Source organism: Colossoma macropomum, unplaced genomic scaffold, assembly GCF_904425465.1.
Source record: "Colossoma macropomum unplaced genomic scaffold, Colossoma_macropomum, whole genome shotgun sequence".
Classification (NCBI taxonomy): Eukaryota; Metazoa; Chordata; class Actinopteri; order Characiformes; family Serrasalmidae; genus Colossoma; species Colossoma macropomum.
The window spans coordinates 1,217,476-1,243,269 of NW_023494791.1; the positions used below are offsets into that span (position 1 = coordinate 1,217,476).

At 39.9% G+C, this 25,794-nt stretch overlaps 1 protein-coding gene across 3 annotated transcripts in view; it reads left to right on the forward strand.

Annotated features, from left to right (window-relative positions):
* Positions 1-25,794, forward strand: part of golga4 (golgin A4) — an 82,153-nt gene that overhangs the window by 36,179 nt on the left and 20,180 nt on the right. For all 3 annotated transcript variants that reach the window (XM_036573617.1, XM_036573618.1, XM_036573619.1), the window contains 12 exons: positions 493-576; positions 5,690-5,837; positions 5,921-6,099; positions 9,801-9,899; positions 10,026-10,181; positions 12,029-16,032; positions 16,769-16,890; positions 17,701-17,831; positions 18,934-19,020; positions 20,870-20,887; positions 20,997-21,065; positions 23,282-23,357. In XM_036573617.1, the coding sequence (XP_036429510.1) occupies positions 493-576; positions 5,690-5,837; positions 5,921-6,099; positions 9,801-9,899; positions 10,026-10,181; positions 12,029-16,032; positions 16,769-16,890; positions 17,701-17,831; positions 18,934-19,020; positions 20,870-20,887; positions 20,997-21,065; positions 23,282-23,357 (5,173 nt within the window). The remainder of the gene's footprint in view (positions 1-492; positions 577-5,689; positions 5,838-5,920; positions 6,100-9,800; positions 9,900-10,025; positions 10,182-12,028; positions 16,033-16,768; positions 16,891-17,700; positions 17,832-18,933; positions 19,021-20,869; positions 20,888-20,996; positions 21,066-23,281; positions 23,358-25,794) is intronic.

Here is a 25,794-nt window from a genome sequence, read left to right on the forward strand (position 1 = left end):
TGCAAAGAACCCTTTAATCATACATAGCGGTACTATATATAACCATGGAAGAGCCAGCTATTTTAAGAGTGGGGGTTTTATGGGATATTAGATGTCATTTAAGTTTGAGAGGTTTGCTGTGCTTACCGCGACCCAGAAGGATAAGCGGATTAGATGATGTATGTATGTATGTATGTATGCATGCATGCATGTATGTATGTATGCTGTATGTGGGATTTGTTCATTAATTCATTAATATTAGTGGTAAGGTACTGTATGACTGTAGGTACTGTAGCCGGTCTAGCATTTGAAATGTCTTTGTGCTCTCAGAGGAACCTGAACGGCTCTTGACACTCAGCAGAATGTCTTTTCTCAGTCAGCGTCCTGGAATTTAGACAGTCCTGTTTAAGCCAGGACTCTGAGCTGATGTAGCTGAAATATCTACAGCCAGGGAACACAAGGTTTCTTGAAATAACTGACGATTATCATCTTTTCCCACTCTTTATTTACCAGGATCTTCACACTACGGAGAAGACCAAGCTGATCACACAGCTGCGCGATGCCAAGAACCTCATCGAGCAGCTGGAGCAGGACAAGGTGAGAGAAACATGCTGGTGATTTCGGCAGGAGAGAGGCCTCGTACGGCTCCTCCTGTGGGTTCAGCTGTGGATGTGTCTGGCCTACAGCTGTGGTTCAACCAGCAGAGATTCCGCAGCTTCTCTAAATGAAAAAAAAAGAAAAGGAATGATTTATTATTTTAGAATGAACGACTGTGCTGGTAACAGGGTCCTCATATTCAGGAAACCGTGTAGGAAATAACCGCAGTAAATGGTTAAACCGCGCTGTGTTGGCATTTATTAAAAAAAAAAAAGAAGAAAAAATAATAGCAACACTTATTCCAGCATTAACAACCAAGTTTATTAATATTGTCAGTTTATTATTTTTTTATTTACTTCTCCGCTTACATTCGCCTTAAGGAACCTACATGCAGTCAAACGAGGTCAAACATGGACATGAATTTACATGAATATGTTTAAACGTCTTTACAAATTTAATGTAAACAGTTATGCTTTCAATAGGAAAATGCTATTGTAATAATATTAATAACATTTAAAGATAATTAACAAATAGTGTATTTCAGGGGTTGGGCTACTAACTCCACCCACTCAGAATGTTTCTGTACCATCACGAGTTACAACATTAATAAGAATAAAAAGATCAGTGAGCCTGTTCCAGAAGCAGCCATGCAAGCCCAAGCCACGACACTACCTCCACCATGCTTGACCGATGAGATTGTATGTTCTGAATCACAAGCAGATCCTTTCTTTCTCCACGGTTCTTCTTCCCTCACTTTGGTGGAGTCATCAGTCCATAAAGCTCCAGAAATCTCTGTATTTCTTTGTAAATTCCAATCTGGCCTTTTGATGGTTAGTGCTGGCGAGTGGTTAGAGTCTTGTGGTGGGGCCTTTATGTTTGTATGTGATACCTTCACCCTGCTCTGTGGAAGATGTTGGTGATGTCTGTTGTTTTTTGGCTGTTCTTCACACCTCTCGCAATGTTTCTGTCATCAACTGCTGTTGTTTTCTTTGGACATGTTCAGTGTCTGGTTGTTAGTACCCCAGAGGCCTGGGATAGGGGTAGTGGGGGTGCTGAGGGGGCTGCAGCACCACCAGATTTCAGGACTGCAACTGCTAAAAAATATATATAATATTAATTAGAAGAAGAAGAAAGTCTTTTACTTTATAATAATTTGAACGTAGTAAAGAATCGTGTGTGCTTGTTTTAGAATAGAGTATATATTTTAACATTCTGTTTATATATTTTAAAACCGTAACCTGTATTTTCAGTACAGAAAGATTAACTGCTTACGGTGATCTAAGTTTTTATCAATCGCTGTATCTCTCACTCGGTGTGCGCTCCAGTGTTGAATCTCACCGCGTGACTGTAGAGGTGACATATGTGACGCGTCACATATCGACAATCAGATCACCGGTCAGTTCATTTGCATAGCGTTCGTCCAGAAGAAGAGAGCAGAAAGATATGAATCAGCGATCTGATGTGTCGATTTTGTGTGTATATTTTCATCTTTTGTTGTAGCATGTTTGATGTAAATTCTAAATAGAAAAAAATTGAATGGCAAATAAAATTTGCTGTCATTCTTAAAGCCAAGTAGGGTATGTTTACATTACCAGACTGAAGTGGCACAAATCAGATTTTTTGCCCTAATGTGACTCAGATCTGATGTTTTTCAGAGCTGGTTGGACACACAAATCTGATCTTTTCAAATACAACCTTAGCCACTTTCATATGTGGTCCTAGATCGGATACGTATCCGATTTGTGGCCATGCGACCTTAATGTGACGCTCAGATTTTTCCACTGTGCATGCGCCACCATTCAGCGTTACCATGGCAACAGCGCCAAACAAAGTTAAAGCCTGTAAACGGTGGAAAAGCAGCTCATCTCACCTTTTTCTCCTTCGTCTCGCTCTAATAATGAAGCTGAGAGCTGATCAGAGTTAATGATCTTCACAGCGAAGCTCGTTCTGCTCGTTAGTTTGTGCTGATGATGATCGTGATTCATTCACGTGACGTTACTGAGTAGGATGAGCTCATGAGGGTCATTTCAGGACGCCGGTTCGTCACATTAATGACATTAATGAGATTTGAGTCACTTACCTAAACGAGTGTGAAGAGTGTCAGAGAGATCGGATTTGAGCAATGAGGCTTCTAATGTAAACGTGGCAGTAGATGCGGCTTAAAATTTCAGCATCCCCAACTTAAAACACTTTCCTGCGTCCCTGCCAGTCGCTTCTTTCTTTTTCAGGACATTCCAGTTTGGAATGTTTGGTTCCCAAACACTGATCCGTGGCCCTGTGTTTGGGAACCACTGCTATTAAACATAATATTGACGTTTCACTCAGTTGTTAGCCTGTATATTTTCCCTGTGTTCTCGTGTGAAATGTAATAAATACACAAAGAGTGATTTTAGTATTGGAATTCTGACACCTCAGTCGGCTGACCGAGAACTGAAGTATCCATAGCCTCCCTAATATTTGTTTATAAGAAATTCCATTCAGTGTAGCGCGGCTCCCAGCGTACCTGTAGAACCTCACGAACGTCAGCAGAGCGGCTGCCTCTGAAATACGAAGAGTTTTCTTTTAGCTACTGAGCTGCAGACGGGGTTCCTCTGTTGTTCTTAGCCTTCAACCTCTTCTCCGCAGGACAGGAATGATTGCCGTGAGGTCGCTGTATGGAATGTGAAAGTGCACAGAAACATGTCAGAAACTATTAGAACACTAAACTGTGATCTCTCACTGACTCCAGAGAGAACAGGATGAACAGGAAGCAGTGTGTAGTGCTGTCAAACACGTTTTCAGCATTAATGAGCAGCGTTTCCTGCAGTCAGTAGTGCAGTTTGTTCATCCACGAAAGGAGATCAGTACCTCGGTCTTAAAAAAGGAATCAAATATGTTGTTGCTAAGAAAACCCTGCATATCCAAATCGGTAATTTGCATGACGAAAAAAACCTTTTTTTCTTTAATTACATTCATTTACTACATCTTAATCTAATGAGATGCTGTTTTAGATTATTTGGTTTTGGAATTGGTGATTCTTTCTTGAAAGATGCTGAAATGATTCTTAACTGTGTTGAATCCCCAAACACAGCACAGCAGCAGCTCATGGTCATTATTTAGCCAACCCACAGTTTCAGTGTTTCATTTTTAAGTGCTAATCAGCACTAAGACAACACTACTGCAGTGTGCAAAGAGCCACATTTCGAGAGTGAAGTTTCATTTTCACTTTTTCAGATTAATTTCTTTCCAGTCAATTTCGAATGGTGCACTGAAAAGGTTAATATGTGTAATGTTTTGTTGTTGGCAACCAAAACCAAGAGGTTTTTATTTTCGTTTGAAATTGATGATGAATGTGTTGATTTCCATGGACTTTAAGGACTATGAGAGCTAAACGACCGTCTACAATTTACATTACAATTAGTGCCCATCGGGGTCCAAGCACCACGTACCATTATGGAGCCTATAGATTGTTTTTAGAGTGGCCTCTATTTAGAACATTTGTGAAGTCTCAAAAGTAGATGTCTGCCAAATTTCATGCATGTTGATGTTTTGAACAAATTTTTAAGAAATGGAAATATATAGAAAGCAGTATGGTATTTGGGCGTGACTTGTAAGTGCATAGAACTGAATGAACTAGATAATTCTATGGCAGTTACTCCTGTATTTTAGTCTGAGTTCACCAGCAGGCTGTTGCACCAACAGGGCTTACGCTTGATCGGTTCTAACTTTCTGGGCGTAGCTTTAAAACTGTTGCACCACCTGGCCATGAGCTCAATTTCCAACAAAACCCACTGCAACTTTTACAGTCAAATTCTAGACTTTTATAGGCATTCTACACTCTTAATAAAGATGGTGCTTGAAAAAATAAGTGGAAACATCTTACATGTGGTGAATATATCTAATACAGTTCAATATTTAAATTATTTTTAGAATTTTCATCCTGTTTTAAGTGATCTTGTCTTATGAAAGTGTCTTATTCCATTGGCTGATAAGTTTTACTTGTTTTAAGCATTATATTATAAGTGGTAAAATGATCTGCCAGTGGATAAGACACTTTCACTTGATAAAAGTACTTAAAAAATATTATTAGATATAGTAAAAAAATATTAGATATAGTGACTACATTTAAAACGTTTTCATACATTTTCATACGTTTCGTATTATTTTTTGCAGTGCACTTTTCTTAATCTGTGTTATTTTTCCTAAATCCACCAGGGGACGCTCAGCAGAAATTATTTTTTACGAGGCTGAAGTCAACTTCTCATTGGCCAGCTTCTTGAATTTTTTAGTTCCACGTTAAAAAGAATGTAACTGCGGCACCATTTAAGGTGGAACAGTTTCTCACTGCAGATTAAACGTATCAGGAAACCAGCTGGAGTGATTATAAACACAAATCAGTCCATTCATCTCCAAATTATTGATGTTCATCTTAAATCTCTCTCTTTGCCGTTTCGTTAGCTACTAGCTAGGCGAGACTGTTGTCTGTGTTGCTATGGTGACCAGCAGTCTGTGCTGATCTTCAGGGTTAAAGGGTGAATTAGCAGTTCTACATTAACTCCAGAGTTTAAGACCATTTATTGTTAAACTGTGTTGAACGATCAGCAGAGCTTTATTTTACTGTAAAGGAGGATTATTTTATTTTTACCTACAAATCTGATTCAGCTGTGGAGCCAAAACAGGGCAGTAAAAGAGCCACATGTTGTCGACCCCTGGCTTAGGCCTAACTTTGGTTGGTGGAGTGGACGTAAAGTCCTCTCAAAAAAAAAAGCCTTATCTATGACCTGCTTAGCAGTCAAGACCATCTTAGTTGATACTTGTTGGTGCAACTTGCCCCAAATTTTTGCGTGAAAAATTACTGAATTTTTCTCTGAGGAACGATGCTGCCAGACCCACTAGAGAGAACTGCCTTTCGAACTTGTCACCTTTGTTAATGAGTAGTACCTCATGATATTATCAAATCATAATTGAGATCAACATCATTTTATAATCACTACTTGGCACCCTAGTTGAATTGTGAGCAGCCTGGAGATTCCCATACCTATTCAATGATTTCTAAAGACTCATTCCAGCTCAATTAAACATAATTATCCTCGCCACTCTTTCATAATCGCCCCGTGTCTGTCTGGTCTTGCAGGGAATGGTGATTGCTGAGACGAAGCGGCAGATGCATGAGACTTTGGAAATGAAAGAGGAAGAGATTGCTCAGCTGCGCTCCAGGATCCAGCAGGCTGTGGCCCAGAAGGAGGAGCTGCAGGAGCAGAAGGAGAAAGCAGAGAAAGCAGGTGAGCCTTGTTGGTGTTGGGCATTTTGTATTTGCTTTCGGCGCGTGTTGACCGTAATGGCTGAAAGTGAATGATCTCTGTAGCGTTTGAGGAGCTGGAGCGAGCTCTCGGGGTGGCCCAGCGGGCAGAGGAGGCGCGGCGCCAGCTGCAGGCTCAAATGGAGGAGCAGGTGAAGCAGGTGGAGCGGGCAAGTGAGGAGGAGAGGAGGAGTCTGCAGCAGGAGCTCAGCAGGGTCAAACAGGAGGTGGTCACCATCATGAAGGTTAGTTATTAGTGAATGAAGGATAGATGGAGATGGAGAATTTAAAAATAAATTCTTTCTAAAACTCAGTTTTGTTCTATTCAGTGTGTGAGATGTAATCAGAGAGATTCAGAGTGGTTTGGTGTGAAATGGTTCAGATGTCTTTACAGTGGTGGTGATAGGAACCAGGGGTCGCCATGACTACAACACAAATATAGACATTTTATTTACTATCCAGAACCACCAGTGAACCTACACGAGTCTTCTGAGTTTATATGGAATGTTGATGATGGAAAATAGTGGAAAATCTGAAATAATAAGTTTTCTTTGGGGACTATTTTGCCTCTCAGGGCCTTGCATATTGCGTATCCCTCCACCATGAATGGATTTTAAAGCCAAAATTGGATGTAATTAGGCTCAAAACTATCATAAAACAGTGTCTCAGATGTCTTTTCAGTGGTGGTGATAGGAACCAGGAGTCGCCATGACTACAACACAGATATAGACATCTTTATAATTACGCTGCCGGATGTCAAAGATATTGTTTTATCACAGTTCTAAGAACATGTTGGTTCTAAAATGTATTTTTAAAAATGTGTTCATCGTGGAGGGATACATGCAAGGCAAAATAGTCCCCAAAAAAAAAAAAATTATTATTTCAGATTTTCCACTATTTTCCATCATCAACATTCCATATAAACTCAGAAGACTCGTGTAGGTTCACTGGTGGTTCTGGATAGTAAATAAAATGTCTATATTTGTGTTGTAGTCATGTAGTCGTGACCTCTGGTTCCTATCAGCACCACTGTAAAGACATCTGAACCATTTCACACCAAACCACTCTGTTTACATCTCAACCAACGTATGTGAGTTATGTTGAAAATTTGCAAAAATTGGTGGAATTTCCCTTTAAGCTGTTTATTTTCTGAAATCTAGAAAAGGCAGTATTTAAAATTTCAGTATATTTCAATATTTGGCAAAGAAACTAGGGGGAGAGCTTGAGTTTGCTTTCTGTTCCCATTTAATAGCGCTACTGCATACAGTTATTTCTTGTGTTCGGTATTTCGATTCCAAAGGATGGTCTTGATATATCATTGCCACTTTTGGAAGAGCAGATTCTGTCACCCTGTTTGATCCCCGAAGAAAGAAATGACACCACAAATGACTTGTTAATCCAGAAGCTTGAAGCTGAGAACCGTGTTCCTCCCCGTATTTCACGACATGTTTTGTTTAAGGACAAAGCTTGGAAAACCATCAATCTACTCACAACCTATACTAATCGATAGATGAAGATTTTACCTTGTATTACTGGGCAGTTGGTGTTTTTATGAATCACCACTCCTCTTAATTCTTTCTCCAGGCACTGGAGTGTGAATTTTTAATGCCATAGCCATCATAAATCATAACTGACCGAACAGGCGCGTTTGTTGGCCGGTCTTCTCTGCTTAAATCTGAATTTGTAATTCAGTTCTAACAGTGGAGGCTGGTTCTGTTTCCTTCATCAGGTCCTCTGAATCCTCAACATAACAAAACTGCGTTTTTCCCAGATGTGTAAATGGTGACCTGCTGCTCACCTCAACTGTAACTCAAAAAGGAGTGACACATTTTCTTTACGCCAACACTAACCGTGTCAGCTAATGATTTATCAAGACCATACTTTAGAATCTTAATACAGAGCACAAGCATTGACTGTATACAGTAGGGCTGTTAACTGGGAACAGAAAGCAAGTTCGAGCTTTCCCTCCTTGATTGTTTATTAAATATTTAAATATATTCACATTTTAAATACTTCATTTTTCAGTTTTCAGAAAATAAGTGCATAACTGCAGTAAACACACTGCAAAAATATATCAGAAAAATAAGTGGAAACATCTTACATGAAGTCAATATATCACACATTTTCAGACATTTTTACCCTGTTTTAAGTAATCTTATAATCAATTTCATACACGTTGACTTTTTGACCTTGGTATAGCAACACATTTTTAAGAAATGGAAATATCTAGAAAGCAGTATGGTATTTTGGGTAAGTGCACTTGTAAGTGCATAGAACTGAATGAACTAGACAATTCTATGGCAGTTACTCCTGTATTTTAGTCTGAGTTCACCAGCAGGCTGCTGCACCAACAGGGCTTACGCCTGGTCGGTTCTAACTTTCTGGGTGTAGCTTTAAAACTGTTGCACCACCTGGCCATGAGCTGAATTTCCACCAAAAGCCACTACAACTTTTACACCTAGCTAGGAGCTGAAAGTCAAATTCTAGACCTTTCTAGACATTCTGCACTCTTAATAAAGATGGTGCTTGAAAAAATAAGTGGAAACATCTTACATGTGGTGAATATATCTAATACATTTCATTATTTAAATTATTGTTAGACATTTTCATCCTGTTTTAAGTGATCTTGTCTTATGAAATTGTCTTATTCCATTGGCTGATTATTTTACTTGTTTTTATTTCACAAAAGAAGTAAAACGCTTTCACTACATAAAAATACATAAAACAATTAAAATGTCTACAAACAGGTTAAATAGTCATATATTCTTACAACAGTCTCATAATGAGAAACATCAGATATATTGATTACATTTAAGGCGTTTTCTCTTGCTAAGACATTTTTTGCAGTGCAGATTTCTAAATCAGTGGTATTTCTTTTAAATCCACCAGAGGGCGCTCGGCAGAAATTATCAAGCATTCTTAAAAACCTATGTTTAAACCAGTGATTCAACCTCATGATATGGTTAAAAAAAATTACAGAGGTCAATTCTAACATATCTTTGAGAATTACTTCTTTTATTAAATCCACATGCTGGTGATATCGCACAGTCATTGGAAGCTAAAGGGAGCAGCTGAGCTGCATATCTCACTTCACTACTTTATAAATATTACTAGATTATTAGCTTACTGTGCTGTAAAGCGTATTGGCCTTAAACAGGAGCCCTAGCTGAGGTAGACTTACATGGGATATTAAAAATTCCTCCATAGTTCAGTGTGTGAGATGTAAACAGAGTCATTCAGAGTGGTTTGGTGTGAAATGGTTCAGATGTCTTTACAGTGGTGGTGATAGGAACCAGGGGTCGCCATGACTACAACACAAATGTAGACATTTTATTTACCATCCAGAACCACCAGTGAACCTACACGAGTCTTCTGAGTTTATATGGAATGTTGATGATGGAAAATAGTGGAAAATCTGAAATAATAAGTTTTCTTTGGGGACTATTTTGCCTCACAGCACCCTGCATGTATCCCTCCACTGTGAATGGAGTTTAAGTTCTCTAAACTATCATAAAACAGTGTCTCAGTCATCAGGCAGTGAATTCATAACCATTTCATGTAGTAACTTTCTGTGAGGGAGCTTTTAGAGGTGGACGTCTGGTTCCTATCACCACCACTGTGAACAGTTCTGACTCTGTAAGTTTCTCTAGAACAGAGCGTTTCACACCAAACCACTCTGAACCGCTCTGAACCACTCTGTTTACATCTTAACCATTTAATTATGCAGAAATTTTGAAAAATCTGGTGGAATTGCCCTTCAAATGGATGTTGTTGACATTAGAACGGGCATTGTTTCTTTGGATTCAACAAATATTCGATATTTAATAGGCCCGGCCTAGTATCCAGACATGCCATTCAACTCTAAAGCAGTAGGATTTGTGACACTTTTTAAAAATAAATAAATGAGGGGGGTTAAAAAGTCTTTTATCTTGTTTTTTCTTTTCAGAAATCTACAGAAGACAGGATATCCGAAATGGAGCGTCTGCATTCGGAGGCTCTGGCTGATAAAGACAAAGAAATAAGTGCCCAGATAAACCAGGCAGTGGTACGTTCGTCCTGTTGTTTTAATCCTCTGATGACGTCACACTGACTAGGTTTATAGCCCATGAAATTGTAGATATGTATGAGAATGTGCTTTAACAGTTTGCCTTGTTTTGGTGTTGCTGTTCAGGAGCAGGTTCGAGAGGAGCTGTCACATACGGCTCAGGAGAAGGAGCAGCAGGCCTCTCTGGCTCTGGAGGAAGCAGAGCTGCAGAAGGCCGCCCTGCAGGCTGAGGCCGAGGCCAAAGCCAAGGACCTGCAGCTCGAGCTGGAGAGCGCCAGAACTGTGAGTTTATTTATTCTCGTCCTAACATGCCTTATCTGAGGACACCACAGTGAGGTGTGCTTTCATGGCCAAATCTAACCACTGCCCAGATAAAATACTCGGTCAACAGCAATTTGAATCCAATCCAAATGAGAGCTCAGCAGATTTCAGTATCTATAATGTTCACTCGCCTGAATAATTAAAATACGTATTTGTTTATGTTCACTGCCAAAATGTATCTTAGCAAGTGAAAACATCTTAAGTCTAGTTAATTGTAAATGTGATATTTCTTATTATGAGACTGCTGTACGAACATTATAAGATTATAAGATAAGATTATTATAAGTCTTATTTCATTGGCCGATTATTTAAAGCGTTATTTCTTAAAATCAGCAAAATTATCTTCATTATTTCTCAAACAAGTATAATGATCTACCAGTGAAATAAGACACTTTGTCTAGATAGCGTTCCTGTAAAAATATATAGAAACAAGTTAAATAATCTTATAATATCATAATAAGAAATGTTAGATATATTGACTACAGTTTAGATGTTTTTACTTGCTAAGATATCATTGTTCGCAGTGTTGGTGTTCCTGATTTTGTATTTTTTTACATGTTAACTTGTTTGGCTGTAGTTTTGACTGTTGAGCAACGTTCAGGTGAAGAGGCTGAGTCACTTGTTTAGCCGCCGCAGGGGCTAACGGGCTTAGGTGATTCCTGTAAGATATAAACAGAAAATAAAAACGTAAATCTACAAATTAAGTTTTAAGGGCCCGTATCATCATTTTAAGTTGTAATATGTTAACATTGGCCTACAGCAGTTTAGCCCCGCCCACTCACACTGAACTGGACTGATTTTTTTAAATATAGGACAGCCAATCAGAGAAGAGTTAAATTACAAATATTACAACGCAGCAATACAACAGTGACAAAAAGGCACAGTGACAAAAACAGCCTGTTTAATTGGTTGGAAATTGGTTGTGTAAAAATGAATATTTACTTATTAATTATTGCTGTTTTCAGCACACAGACCCACACAAACATCTTTTTAAATTTTAATTTAAATAGTCTTTGTGATCCCAGTGTATGAACGATGCTGTATGATTAAGCTCGCCTAGCAAACCCACACAGCACGTCTGTCACCTTATCTGACATCACAGCACATCTGTCTCCTTATCTGGCATCACAGCACGTCTGTCTCCTTATTTGGCATCACAGCACGTCTGTCACCTTATCTGACATAACATTATAGCACATCTGTCTCCTTATCTGACATCACAGCACATCTGTCTCCTTATCTGACATCACAGCACATCTGTCTCCTTATTTGGCATCACAGCACATCTGTCTCCTTTTCTGACATACTGATATAGCACATCTGTCTCCTTATCTGACATCACAGCACATCTGTCTCCTTATCTGGCATCACAGCACATCTGTCTCCTTATCTGGCATCACAGCACATCTGTCTCCTTATCTGGCATCACAGCACATCTGTCTCCTTTTCTGACATACTGATATAGCACATCTGTCTCCTTATCTGACATCACAGCACATCTGTCTCCTTATCTGACATAACATTACAGCACATCTGTCTCCTTGTCTGACATCATAAAAAGGGACGAATAAATGTGTAAAACTGCTTATGATTCTAAAACTAAAATGTTTTGATTTTTAAAACGATTTAACAAACTTAAAATCATGGTTAATTTTGAGATGTCAGTATTGATTTTAAGGGTAGTCTTAGGAAAGAGTATTCGAGTGCTCATCCAGAAACACCAACAAGTGTTCAAAGTCTGTACAATACTATTCAGGCCACCGTTAATGTTTACATTTTTCTGTTAATTTTTGTTTTTTAAATTGTAGAGAATTCTTGAGCTGGAGAGTTCTCTGGCCAAGAGCTCACAGGAGGAGGCTACCCACTCAGATCAGCTTTCGGCAGAGATTGAAGAACAGAGGAAGAAATATGAAGCTGAGCTATCTGCTCTAGAAGAGAGGCATCAGCAGGAGCTGGAAAGATGGAAGACCGAGCAGGCAGAGGCTTTGAACCAGCAGCACTCCACTGCGATTGAAGAACTAACGCAGAAACACAAAGCTGAGATTGAGACTCTCTTGAAAGAAAAAGAAGCAGAGTTTCATGCCCATGTTGAAGATATAAATCAGAAAACATTGGAGAAACTGGATGTTAAACAGACTGAGCTGGAAGCCTTGTCCTCTGAGCTGAGCGAACTGCAGAAGAGTAAACAGGAGCTGGAGGAAAAGCTTGCGGCCGTCGAGGCTGTTAAAAACTCTGCTCAGCAAGAGTTTGAGGTGAGACTGAAGGAAGAACAGTTGAAACATCAGACCGAGCTTGAAAGCATCAACCATCAACATGAGCAGACGCTTGGAGGAGTGGAAAACAGTCTGAAAGAAGATCTAAATCAACTAAAGTTGGCGCTGGAAGAGAAGGAGAAAGAGCTTGAAGATCATGTTCAAAAGGGAAAAAGTCTGGAAGAAGATGCCAGACAGGCTCGACAGGATGTTGAAGCACAGCTGAAGGGAATGGAAGATCTCCGGCATGCGGCACAGGGTGAAAAAGAGGCCCTTGCTGAGGCAAACAGTCATCTGAACTCATTAAAGGGGGAATTGGAACAGTCAAAGAATCAGCTGAACGAGCTGGAGAAGCTTCTTGAAGCCAGTCGCAGTGACTGTCACCAGAAAGCAGACTGTCTTCAACAGAAGACTATTGAAAATGAAGACCTTCAGCAAAGGGTACAGAAAGCCATCAGTGATCTGGCTAAAAAAGAGAAGTCACATGCTGAAACATGCAATGCAATGCAAGAGGAGCAAAGCCAGTTAAAGAAGCAGTTGGATGAGGAGAAAAGTTCCTACGAGAAAAGATTGGAGAGCCTACAAAAAGAAATGGATAGCAAGTTGAAATCCCAGGAGACCAAGATGGAAAAATTCAAACAGAAAACCAAAGAAATGCAAGAAAAGTTTAAGAAAAAGCTTCATGAGCAAGATGAAAGCGCCAAAGCAGAGCTAGCCAAGAAGGACGAAGAGCTTCGGCAGAAGGACCAACAGGTAAAAGACAAGATCCTTGAGATGGCCCAGACAAGCTCAGAAGGTCTCAGCAATGCTTTGTCTGATTTAGAGATGAATCACAAAGAGCAGTTAGAGAAGCTTCAAGGAGCCCACAAACATGAGCAAGAGGACCTTCTGCGCCATTGGCAGGAGAAGCTAAGCCAGCAGGAGGAAGAGTTGCAGGAGAAACATGCGCTCACTTTGCAAGAAAAAGTGCAAGATTTGGAGGAAATCTCGCAACAGCTTTCAGGCAGCAGAGAAGAGAAGAACAAGGTGGAGCTGGAGGTGAAGAACCTTAGGGAAGACCTTGCAATGAGGGAAACCACTGTACAGAAACTTCAAGCAGAGCTCAGGGAAGCTGCGGTCAAGCTGGAAAATCTGTCCGAGGGAGAAGACTTGCTGAAAAAGCAGGTAGAGACTGTAGAGAAGAATCTTAACCAGGCCTTGACTGAGAAGAACCTCTTTCAGGACCAGCTCAGTAAGGCTGAAGAGACCAGTAAAGAAAGATTACAAGCCTTGTCTGAAGAGCTAGAAGACACACGCATGAAGCTTAGTGTACTTGAAGCTTCCAGGAGTAAGGAAGGTGAGGACCTGCAGAGGACCCTTGAAGAGAAAGCCGCGGAGCTTCTGACGAAGGAGAAAGAGTTTCAGTCGCAAATCTGTGCTATGAGCAAGGAGCTGGAGCAGCAGTGTGAAGGTGTGCAGGCAATATTAAAGGGATTCTCAGACGATCTTTGCAATAAAGTGGAGGCCAAAGTCAGCGACCTCCAAAATAGGGTCATATATAATCAGAAGAAAGTGTCCCATCTTAAAAATGTCATCGTGGCCAAGAACGATAAAATTGGTACTTTAGAGAAAGAGCTTCAGCGAGCCATAGAGGAGAGCCAGAGCATGAAGAGCTCTCTTGACCAGATGGTTCTTCAGCTAAGCGCGAATTCAGAAACTCTTAAAGCCTTAACAGTTGAGAAGGAGTCTTTGCAAAAAGATGCTACCAATTACTCCCAAGTACTTTCTGAGAAAGTCGTTTGTATAGAAAAACTTGATGAAGAAAACAAAAACATATCAGAGAAACTTAAAGCAAATATTTTGCATATCAGTTACTTGGAGGGTATCGTAGATGACCTGAAGACCCAGTTAGCACGTAGCATAACTGAAAAGGAGGAAGCCATATCTCTGCTGAATCAGCAGCACAGTGAGGAGAAGCAGAGTCTCAAAAGCCAAATGGAGGAGACGGTGGAAAGGGTGGAGAAAGAAAAGAGCTTGGCTCTTGAGCAGGTCGACACTCTCAGGAACAAGATGTCGGAGCTGAAAAAGAAAGCGGAGTCCAAGTTCACTCAGAACCACAACACTGTCAAGTCTCTCCAAGGTAAGATAGAGGACATGGAGAGACAGATATCGGAGAAGGACGAGCACCTTCAGAGACTCACTGCCAGCATTGACAATCAGTCTATTAGTAAGTCAGAGATGGACCAGGTGCTGAGCGAGAAAGAGCAGAAGGTAAGTGCCTTGACCTTAGAGTTGGACAACTGCACGAGGAAAGTCGGCGAGTTAGAGGAACGTCTTGAATTACAGACAAAAGAACGGGAACAGCTAGCGGCCGAGTTGCAGCAGCATTGTAGCATCAGGGAGAGTGAGAAGACGGAGCTGATCCAGCAGCTCCAGCAAGCCCAGGAGCAGTGCTCTCAAAGAAGTGAGCTTGAGGCAAAGCTTCAGTCTTTGGAGAGCAAGATCCAAGATGCCAAGCAACAAATGGAGATCCAGCAAGGAGACTTTGAGAGGGAGAGGGCAGATTTACTGAAAGCAAAAGATGAGGCTTTGAAGGCGGCCGAGGAGAGCGCAGGGAAAGCCACCGAGCTGAAGAAGAAAGCCGAGCAAAAAATCGGCTTGATTCGGAAACAGCTGGCCTCTCAGGTTGAGGAGAAGGAGCAGGTCATCAAGGGTCTGCAGGCACAACTGGAGGATGTCAGGCAGAAGCAGAATGAGAGGGAACAGCAGATTGTGAGGTTGGAGGAGAATGGGAGGATCATGGAGGAGGCCATGAACAACCTCAAGGAAGAGCACTCAAAGCACCTGGAGCAAGTGCGACATGATGAAGAGTTACAGCGAGAGAGCTCGTCGCAAACTTTGAAGGACATGTATGAGGAGAAGTTGGCCGCTCTTCACAAAGACGCGTCTTCCAAAGAGGAGTTGGCCGCGGCAAGACAGGAGGAGGCCCTTTCGAAGCTCAGGGAGCTGGAGGAACAGAGTACTGTCCACCAAGCTGAGATCAGCAGGCTTGAAGCAGAACTTTCGGAACAGACCACACTGGTCCAGGAGCTTCAGAAGACCTGCTCAAATCTCCAGGTCCAGCTTAAGGAGAAAGAGGCCAGTGCCATACAAAGGGAAGAATGCTCTGTGGAGCAGACTAACAGTGTCTTAGCAATGGAGCCTGTGAGATCCGTTACGATAGAAGAAAGGGACGCAAACGGGAAAGAAGAGGACTGGAAGACTGAGAAGGATCTCTTGGTGAAAGAGTACGAGATGAAGCTTCAGGAACTTAGCAGAAGCCTGGAAGAAAAAGAGGACCAGCTTAAAGCCCAGCAGAGCTCACAAGGGGAACTCAGAGAGGCCAATGTTCTTACCGACGAGTCCAAAGGCTCGGAGAACGATCTAGAAAGAAAACTGATGGAAGCAGAGAACGAGAAGCAGAAGATCCAGAAAGATTACACCCGACTACAGAAAGACCTCCGCTCGTTGAGGAAGGAGCATGAAAAGGAGCTGGAATACCTGAGGAAAGAAGTGGCAGAGGAGAATGAACAGAAGCTGAAGTAAGAAGACTCGTGCTCACTTTGTTTCTTCCTGTTATCATTCCCGAAAAATGGTTCAGTTGACACTCGGATATTAAAGCATACAGTCGTGTGCAAACATTTGGTCAAATTACTTGTTTCGTTGATTTTCTAAATGAAAATAACACACCTTTTACAGAAAACACTCATTTTGTAGTGTTTAATTTCTGTGTATTTATTGAGTTTAACATATTGGAAAAAATAATATATATAATATAATATCGCTGCTGTTGGAAGAAAACCTTGTGTCTCCATTTTTGTCATTTTTCAGTTTTTGACATAATGTGAAAAAGCCTGTTGCTCTTTACATTGTTTGTAAATTTCATGATGAATGGACCGAAAGAAACGGCCCAAAATGACTCGGAAAAAAGTCTGGTTCCACTGACTTACATTAGAAGTAAAGTGTGTTTTTTTCCTTCTCCTGTAAAGTTACCATTTTGGAGATAAAAGGTTTTCTTCCGACAACAGTGATATGGATATAATATATATAATGTGGCCACATTGTGTGTTTTCCCAATATGTTGAATTCAGTAAATAAACAGCAGTTGTGCATTAAAATGTACCGAAGTGTGTAGAGAATGTACTTTCACTTAGAGAATTAACAAAACATATCATTTGACCAGCAGTTCTGTCTTTTACTAAATATTTGTATTACTGAGCTAAAACACTTATTATATATTATATTATATTATATTATATATTTTTTTATTTTTAACAGACTTGAAATGGAAGACATGGAAATGAAACACAACTCCGCTCTTAAGCAGTTGATGCGGGAGTTCAACACCCAGATGGCTCTGAAAGAGAAAGAACTTGAAGCTTCAGTAAAGGAAACCATTGGTAAGAGCAGAGTCTCATTTGCATGACAGATTAAACTTTATATTTCACATCCTGGATGTTTGAGTTGCGCCTGTTTTCTAGCTGGTTTGGAATGAATGAAAGTGGTTTAAATGGTCCGTGTTTGGGGAGAAATATTCCTCAGTTTATTTTTTTTAAATAAAAGACTTTGATGTACACTCTTAAGAAAGATGGTTCTTTAGTAAAGAAAATGCTTCTATATAAGTTTGAAGTTTATGTAATTTGCATGACGTGTCAGGACATTCATGCATTGAAATGCTTGTGGCAAGGCTCAGCTAATCACTCTACAGCAGGGCAGCATTGTATACATACAAAAAACAAAGAAAAACAAAGCAAAAAATACTAAATAAATTAAAATATAATAAATATACCGCAGCACTGCTGTGTCTGATCCACTCAGACCAGCACAACACACACTAACACACCACCACCACGTCAGTGTTACTGCAGTGCTGAGAATGATCCACCACCCAAATAGTACCTGCTCTGTGAGGGTCCATGGGGGTCCTGACCACTGAAGAACAGGGTAAAAGGGGGCTAACAAAGTATCAGAGAAACAGATGGACTACAGTCTGTAACTGTAGAACTACAAAGTGACCCTATATAGTAAGTGGAGCTGATAAAATGGACAATGAGCGTAGAAACAAGGAGGTGGTCAGAATGTTATGCCTGATCGGTGGATATGGGCTCTTTATGTCATTATGAACGTCCATATTTTCTCACAGGCTTTCACCTCCTATATTATGGAAGCTGTGTGAGCTTAATTGTGTCCTCTTTGATTCTTCTATGCAGAAAAAGCCCAAATTGTGGAAGCACATCTCATAGAAATCCATCGAGAGGAGGCCAGTCAGCTCCAGAAGGTAATCGCCCAAAAAGAAGATGATCTGAACAGAACTGTCCAGCGTTACGAGCAGGTCATTCAGGTGAGCTGAAAAGTATTCATTCTGACAACAGTACAAGTTTATTTTTATCATTTAGTCCAGTGTTAGTCACAGTTAATTGCACATTCACACTAAGTTTGTCTCTTGTGGGCAGAGCTGAATGTTTATATAGACCTAGAGTGCAGTTTGCAGTTTGTAAACTCTGCAGTTTTAATTAAAGTCTGTATTATTAACAAAACTTATTAAAGACCCTGTCTTAAGATTTAAGTGGGAAGATTTACCCTAATGAGAGTTAGTGAACTGTCTGTAGAGGAGTTAGACCAATCAGAACCAACCAAATACCCGTGCGCTGTGACATCACAACCCCAACTATGCTGTGCACTAAATCTGAAGCCTGTGATCAATTTGGCTGTAAAGAAACCGGAAAATGAATCGATAAGAAAAATTGACGATTGGTGCATCTGTACTATTTTCATTATTATTTCCTTGTAGTTTTATGTTTAGTATGTTTATTCAGAAACATCCATAAAATGGCAAATATAAAAACATCCTTTCAGTTTTGGATTTTGGTTTTTGGACAGGTGTGTCTCTCATTTCAGTTTCGGCCAGGAATTTTCATTTCTGTGCATCGGTAGCAGTTTATCACCCAAAGGAGTCGCATTATTAAGCAATAGTGCGTCTCTTTAGGTAACAAACTGCTTCCCGTTTTGAAGTTTGCCCAAAAAGAAAAGAAAAGGAGGGGTGTTTATTATGAAAAATAAGTCTGCCTTGCAGGCCTGAAATATTACATCCATTAACAGCATTTCTAAATGCTGCTGAAATGCTTTGGCACGTCTCGGCTGTCTTGAGGGGCCGTAATTTTAAGTGAACTCTGCAGAGACTCATCCTTGCACTAACATTGCTTTTCAGCACATAATTGGCGCATCATCAGGAAACCATTACACCACACGCCACCTCCTCTCGCTCCCCACGGTGCTGTGTTATGTGATTCATACCTGCAGGGTTTTAAATCCACACTTAACGTTCTGACAGATAACTATGCCGAGCATTCGGACTCGAGAACAGCGGATTTGTTTCCTTATTTACTGCATGAAAACGATTCCTGTATATGAAGGTCTAATGGAGCTGAGCGCTGTGCTTGCAGAGCCGAGAGGAGGAGATGGGCACTCGCGTGTGGGAGGTGCAGAAAGAGCTGGAGGAGTTGCAGCAGAGGAGCCTCAGCGGTCCTCAGGTATGCAGAAGAGGTTCCCACGACCGTTACCAGATGGAGCCGTTTACGTCCTCGTAAAATATACCGTTATGTTCTCTCATCCGAGGGCAACTAGAATTCTTATACAGCAGAAGTCTTGCTGAAGCGAAATGGCAGCTCTCCAAAAAAACAATGAGCTTCTTGTACAGATCAGTTTGAAAGATCCATAGGAGACGAGGTTTTAAATCCCTGTTCTCAATTAGCTCCTCAGAGAGCGCCGGGGCTGGTAGATTTATGTTGCGTGTGACTCTTGGGTGAGCACATTTGGAGGTGGAGAGCAGGAGGGAAGTTTTTCCCCCATGTGTTGCAGTTTCAGAGGCTTTTTTTCGCCCTCACTAAGTCGAGATTCAGCCTAGTTCCCATTCTGCATTTTTCTAGCCTGATGTCATCGCTTATATATACGTTTTTGAATACGTTAAGTCCCAGATGACCCACCATAAGGAAGGTTCTCTGCTTATTGTCTCCATTTGTGCACGTCCCGTTCCATACACTGTACTTGTACCTGGTCAAATTGCATAGTTTGTTGATTTTTTTAGGTGAAAGTAAGTTAATGCATCCTGCACAGGCAAGGCATGTTCATTTATATAGCGCCTTTCATACACTGCTGTCATTCAAAGTGCTTTACAGATCAGAAACTACAGAGTTGTTTAAAAAAACTAAAAAAAAAAAAGTAAAAACATGATGAAAACGATAGATTTAAAATAAAAAAATCATTGAATTGAAAAAAAAAATAGAGATTAAATTAGGATAGTTAAAAAAAAATCTAATTAAAAATAAAATAAATAAATAAAAAAAAACATTTTTCTGCTAATTTTGGTTACGTTATATATATTAACTTATATTTATTAACATTAAACATAAAATACAGAATGTGCTGCTTTTGTACACTTTTTCACAGGCCACATTTTATATTTTAGTTTGTAGAACATTTAGTCATTTTAATTTCTGTTTTTTACAGTGCTGTGCAAAAGTCAAAGACCCTTTTATATTTCCAGTCAAAACAGCCGTTATGTACATGTTATTCACTTTAATTCACTTTATCGTTTTTCAAGAGATATTTCTGAAGAGATGAAATATACAATAATTCGCTTGCACAAGTAAAGAGATAGTCAGAGTAAAATAAGAACAGTGGACTGACCACCCCAGAGTTTAAAAACTGAAACTGGAGAGAAAAGGTGTCTCCTAACAGCCACCTGGAAGACCTGGTTGACCCCAAAACTGCCCCCATCAGATAAACAGCACTTAAAGCTTTCATCTCTGAGAGAGAGGAGAAAATCAAGCTGCTTCAGATCTGAAAACATCCACAGGTGTTTCTGTCCATCCTTCCACTGTGAGAAGACGACTCAGCGCTGTGGGTCTGAAAGGATGTGTAGCTGATCAAGAAGAACCTCACTGAGAAAAGGAGACGGACACATCAAACAAAGAAGCTGAACGATGGACTGACCACCCCAGAGTCCAGACCTCAACACCACTGAATGCGTTTGATTACTTCAGAAAATGATCAACCAGCTTCTCAGACTGAACTTTGGAGGTGTGTCTGCAGATTCTTTGAGGAGCTGAAAGTGAGTCTCCTGTAAAGAATGGAAGCTGGAATAAAGGGAGAGAGTGAAGCTGAGATTAGATTTAGACTTTTGTGTAATTTTCTGTTAAACATGCATTTTTCTGCTTTTTGTTCTCAGTGCTGCAAAATGAACTTCAAGTGAACGATGGCTGTTTTGACTGGAAATTAAATAAATAAAGGGTGGTCTCTGACTTTTGCACAATACTGTTTATTGTATGTCATATTGTCAACATGCCAAAGGTTCATATGTTGTTTCCTCTTGTCTTTCAGGGTCTTGAAGAACTTCAGGTGAGATTCTTTGTTTTCTTTTTCTTTCTTATAAAAGTTGAATTTTGAACAGTTGTCACTAATCAGCCTGTTAGTTAGTGACCTCACCCATCTCACCTGCCTTGCTCAGGTCCAGCTTGCTGAGAAGACCACCCTGCTGAGTGAAGCCAGGCTGAAAGAGCAGGAGTACCAAAACAGGGTGAGTTACAGAGCGCCAGAGAGCTGGAACTCACTACAGGGAACCCTAAAGCTCAGCTCACTGGGTCACTCAGTCATTTTAAACTCTTACTCTCTAACCACCTCAACTCTGCCTCACACTGTTCTACCTGATTTTTTACCATTATTGTCTCATTTTCATTATTTTATTATTTATTTGTTTGTTTATTTATTATTATTCATATTCTTATTTTAATTATGATTATTTTATCATTATTTTAGTTATTTTAATTATTTTTAGTTTACTTTTTGATCTTATTCTCCTTTTATTTTGATTTGATTTGATTAACTTTTACATTTTAGCTACATTTTAATTATTGTGTTTAATCTTTTACTGTATTTTTATGTATTTTTATTTATAATGTTTTATTATATTTTATTTTATTTTATTTTATTTATTTATTTTTATACCTACCTCAGTCATTTTTTTTTATCCCTTGTTCTGTATCAACTCGGCAACATTGTAAGTGAGGGTCACCCTCAATGTTCTCCGAGATTAAATAGAGATTGATTGATTGTGGGCGGAGAAAGAGAGAGTGTCGAATCAGGAGTGTAGCGGTCATAGCCTGTGCCCTACTGTGTGTTCTCAGGGTTCCTTCGCCCCGCCGGCGGTACATTACGGGAAGTCCCTCTTGAGTTCCTTACTCAGCACATCTGCTTACACTTACTCGCTTTTACTGTGCATAATTAGGCCGTGTCACCTTTCTCATTTTTATTTATTTATTTATTTTACCTCACGGAGCATGCTCATGTGTGAACCTTGCACAGTGGCGGTGTCTTAAACAGGGGTCTCAAACTCAAATTACCTGGGGAGCCGTTAGCCAGAAAGTCTTCTTCTAGAACTTCTTCTAGAACTGCTGATGAAGTTCTTCCACACCAAACTCACCCAATCCTGCTTAATAAAGGTTTTCATCTAACATTTCACGTAATATTTTAAACTAAAATATGGGGAATAAAGTGCGCTGTATTTTTTTTCCAAGTTTTGATTTTAGCTACACAACATATACACGCATTTAGGTGCAGCTAAGTCAATAATACTATGATAATTAATATAGTTAGTAATAATAATAATTACTGTTATATTGCTGTTGTCAGAAAAACCTTGTATCTCCCTTTTTGTCGTTTTTCAGTTTCTGACATATTTGAAAATGCCTGTTTATCTTTACATTGTATGTAAATTTCATGATGAATGGACCAAAAGAAACGACCCAAAATGACTTGGAAAAAATTCTGGTTCCACTGACTTACATTAAAAGTAAAGCAGGTTTTTCCTTCTCCTGTAAAGTTACCATTTTGGAGATACAAGGTTTTCTCCCAACAGTAGCGATATGTAGTATTATTAGTAGTAGTATGTAAAATATATTGAACGATACAATTATGTAGGACTCTTATTGTGAAATCGTTGTTCCTGCTGAACGTGAGTAAAGTTTGAGTGTTTATATTAGAATCAGATTTAGAATCGAGCTTTATTGGCCGGGTTTGTTTACACATACAAGGAATTTGGTTTTGGTTACAGGAGCTCACAGTGCAGAGTACCAGACAGTGAAGAAAAACTAAATAAATAAAGTAAAATTAAGTAAAATAAGATTAAATATGCGTTCCTACCATCACTCACTCACACACACAGTCATACCTGTAACCCTTACATTGTGCAAAGTGTGTGTCTTAAGTTAAAGTGCTGAGTGCAGCAGCAGTTAAAGGGTGTATAGTGGCAAAGAAAGGGATCAGTGAGGTGACAAGTGGGGTGTTATATCTGTGTAATCTGTGGATTAGTTGCTTAATTGGCAGCGTAATCCTTAATTTCAGTTCAAATTTTGCACTCAAACATGCACGTTTGGGCTCACAATGAAAATTCAAATTCAGTAATTTCATTTTTATTTGCCATATGGTTATGCTACTGTTGATATTTCATTTACACTGAGCGTTGGATGCTCCATGAGTAGCTTCATTTAAATTAAAATGTATTTCTCAAACTAAATTAATATGTTTCAGGTGATTATGAATTATTTATAAAAATATGAAAATTTGCTGTTCAGATTATCAAAAATCTACCTGGATACAATCTGGATATGACAAACATCAGATTTGTGCTGGCAGTGTGAACACGGCCAGAAGAAATTCAGTGAGATCCGAAGACCTTGTTGCTGCTCGGTGCTTTACTGCTCACTCTAACAGACAGTTGTGGCTCTTTTTTTCCAGATTCATACTCTGGAGGACACGATAAAAAGTGCTTATAAAAACTCTGTGGTGACTCACCTGGGAAGCACATACAAAGGTAAATACCCCCCTACACACACCTACACACCTCTCAGGTCATTTACTGCTAAAAGCGCTGTACTGCAGGGCTTCATTACAGGACTGAGGTTTGGTCTTTATCTTCATCATGTGCCGTACATGACCGAGAGGTGCCTCCTGAGCCCAAACACAGCGGAGTCCTTCCCCACAGTCGAGCTGGATCGGACTCTGATACTCTGCTATCAGTCAGCTCAGTTACACACATGCACCACTGAACATCTCCAGAACATGGAGAACGAGTGCTGAGGGTTTTAGAGGTGGAGCAGAGGGGCTGGTCATGGCCTGAACATTAACCTCTTTATGGACTTTCCCTGCCAGTGTAATAAAGAGAATTTGCTGTTTGGGGGGGCTGGGGTCGGGGGCAGGGGGCTGGGGGGTTGGGGGGGTCGAAAGCTCATCTCTGGATCTAATGCTTTTCACAGACTCACTCCAGTTTCCCACACAAGATCTGGAGTGTCATTTCTTCCACAACAGCCTTAAATCTTAGTTTCCTCTCAGTGCTTATATGGGGGTCTTTAGGCGGTGCTGCAGGTGAATTTCCTAATGAAATGACTTTTTTCCTAATGAAATATTCCTCAGAATAGAGTGAGGGATGATATCATGAACGCAGATATTCTACAAACTAGAAATGAGAGATTTTTGGTTAGTAATGCAGAAAAAAAATAATTTGAGAAACAATTTTAGATCTCAAAATCGAAACAGCTAACACCATCTCCGAACACATTGCACTAGACTCTTTTCACATTTCCGCATTTTTTCTGCTGGACGTGCTTGTTGTACGGTAACACTGCTTCCGATAGAGCAATAACAATAACAGCAATGCGAGTAGAGCCTGTACAGCTCACTCATGTGTTCAAGACTGAAGCAAAAACAGCCACATCTCAGTTTCAGTGGTTTGTCAGCTGATGATGAGCAGAGGACAAACGAGTTTGTGCAGTTAATAAAGGAATAAACTTTGTCATACGGAGTTAAAGGAGCTCTGAGTCAGCATTTCACCACTACTGAGTTACATTAATGTGCAGTTCGTGCTTTGAAGTTGCTGCTACAGCCGCTTTCAGAATGTAACTGCTGCACCATTCAAGGTGGAACTGAAAAATTCGAGCAAGACGCTGGCGAACAAGAAGCGACTTCATCTTCTCGAATTTTAGTGTTTGGCGGTTTTTCGTTGCAGATTAAATGTGTCTGGAAACCTGCTGAGCACTTATAAATGCAAATAAGAAACCGTCTACAGTGGCGCTACCGTCCCCGACGACCCGGCACGCCACCTGCAGGGATGTGCACATGTTTAGCTTTTTGCTCAACAGGCCACACCTCTGTACATTTAAATGCACAAATAGTATTTATTTGCTAAATGTAACATATTGAGGGGAAAAAAACATAAACTGTGGCCTGTGCAAAAGTTATGGGACACATTGTTTTGTTTTGGTTTTTCAATATGTTAAACTCATCGAATAAATAGAGATTGTGCATTAAAAATGTGCAGAAGTGTGCTCCCTGTAGAGGATGTGTAAGTTATTATTATACTGTACTTTGTCTTAGTATAATTGCACTATTCATATTTGCACAGTCTATTACTGCAATATTCATATTTGCACCAACAATTACTGTACAAGTTTACTCTGCATATATTTACATATGCTCCTCCCACTGGGCATACTACCTCATAGGACATACTACCTCATATATATATCTGCACTTTATATGTAAATAATACTGTACTTCTGGTTAGATGCTAACTGCATTTCATTGGATCTGTGCCTGAACTCCGCACAATGACAATGAAGTTGAATCTAATCTAATCTAACTATCACTTAGAAAATCAGCAATAAATAATATGAATAGTGTTTGTTAACTTTTAAGAAAGTGTATTTCGTTGTTAGTGGACTATAGTGGAACATGTCATAGAACCTGTATTTCCAGTATAGACATGTGTGAACTGTATTGTAAGTGTAAGAGTGGACGAGGCCAAATGATCTGAAAATGTGAAAAAGAAAGATTGTCGTCCTCTCTGTCTGTTTGTCTCCTCAGTGTTTCCCCGGAGGGACGGTTTCCTCATAAACTTTGTGATTTAAGCGTGCTCCTAAATGGTCCTCCATTAACTTAAAGTGTCCCTTAACCCTTTTGATCTTCCCTTTGAGACCTACCGCTAAACAATCCGCCCTCCAGATTTCTCGGGTGTAATTATCCACCCTGCTCATCGCCTTCAGATCATGTCCTCACCACTTAAAACGACCACTTAGTTACGTTAATAACGAAGCTGGCCAGGAAACATTATGGAAATGAGTGTGTGCTAAGCACCGCCCACCAGCCCTCATAAACATCCGCTTAGTTACAGCAGCTTTGTTATTTGGTAACATCCACACTTTAAAGACCTGTCAGCTTAAAAAATACCAACTTATACATTAATTTAAAAGACA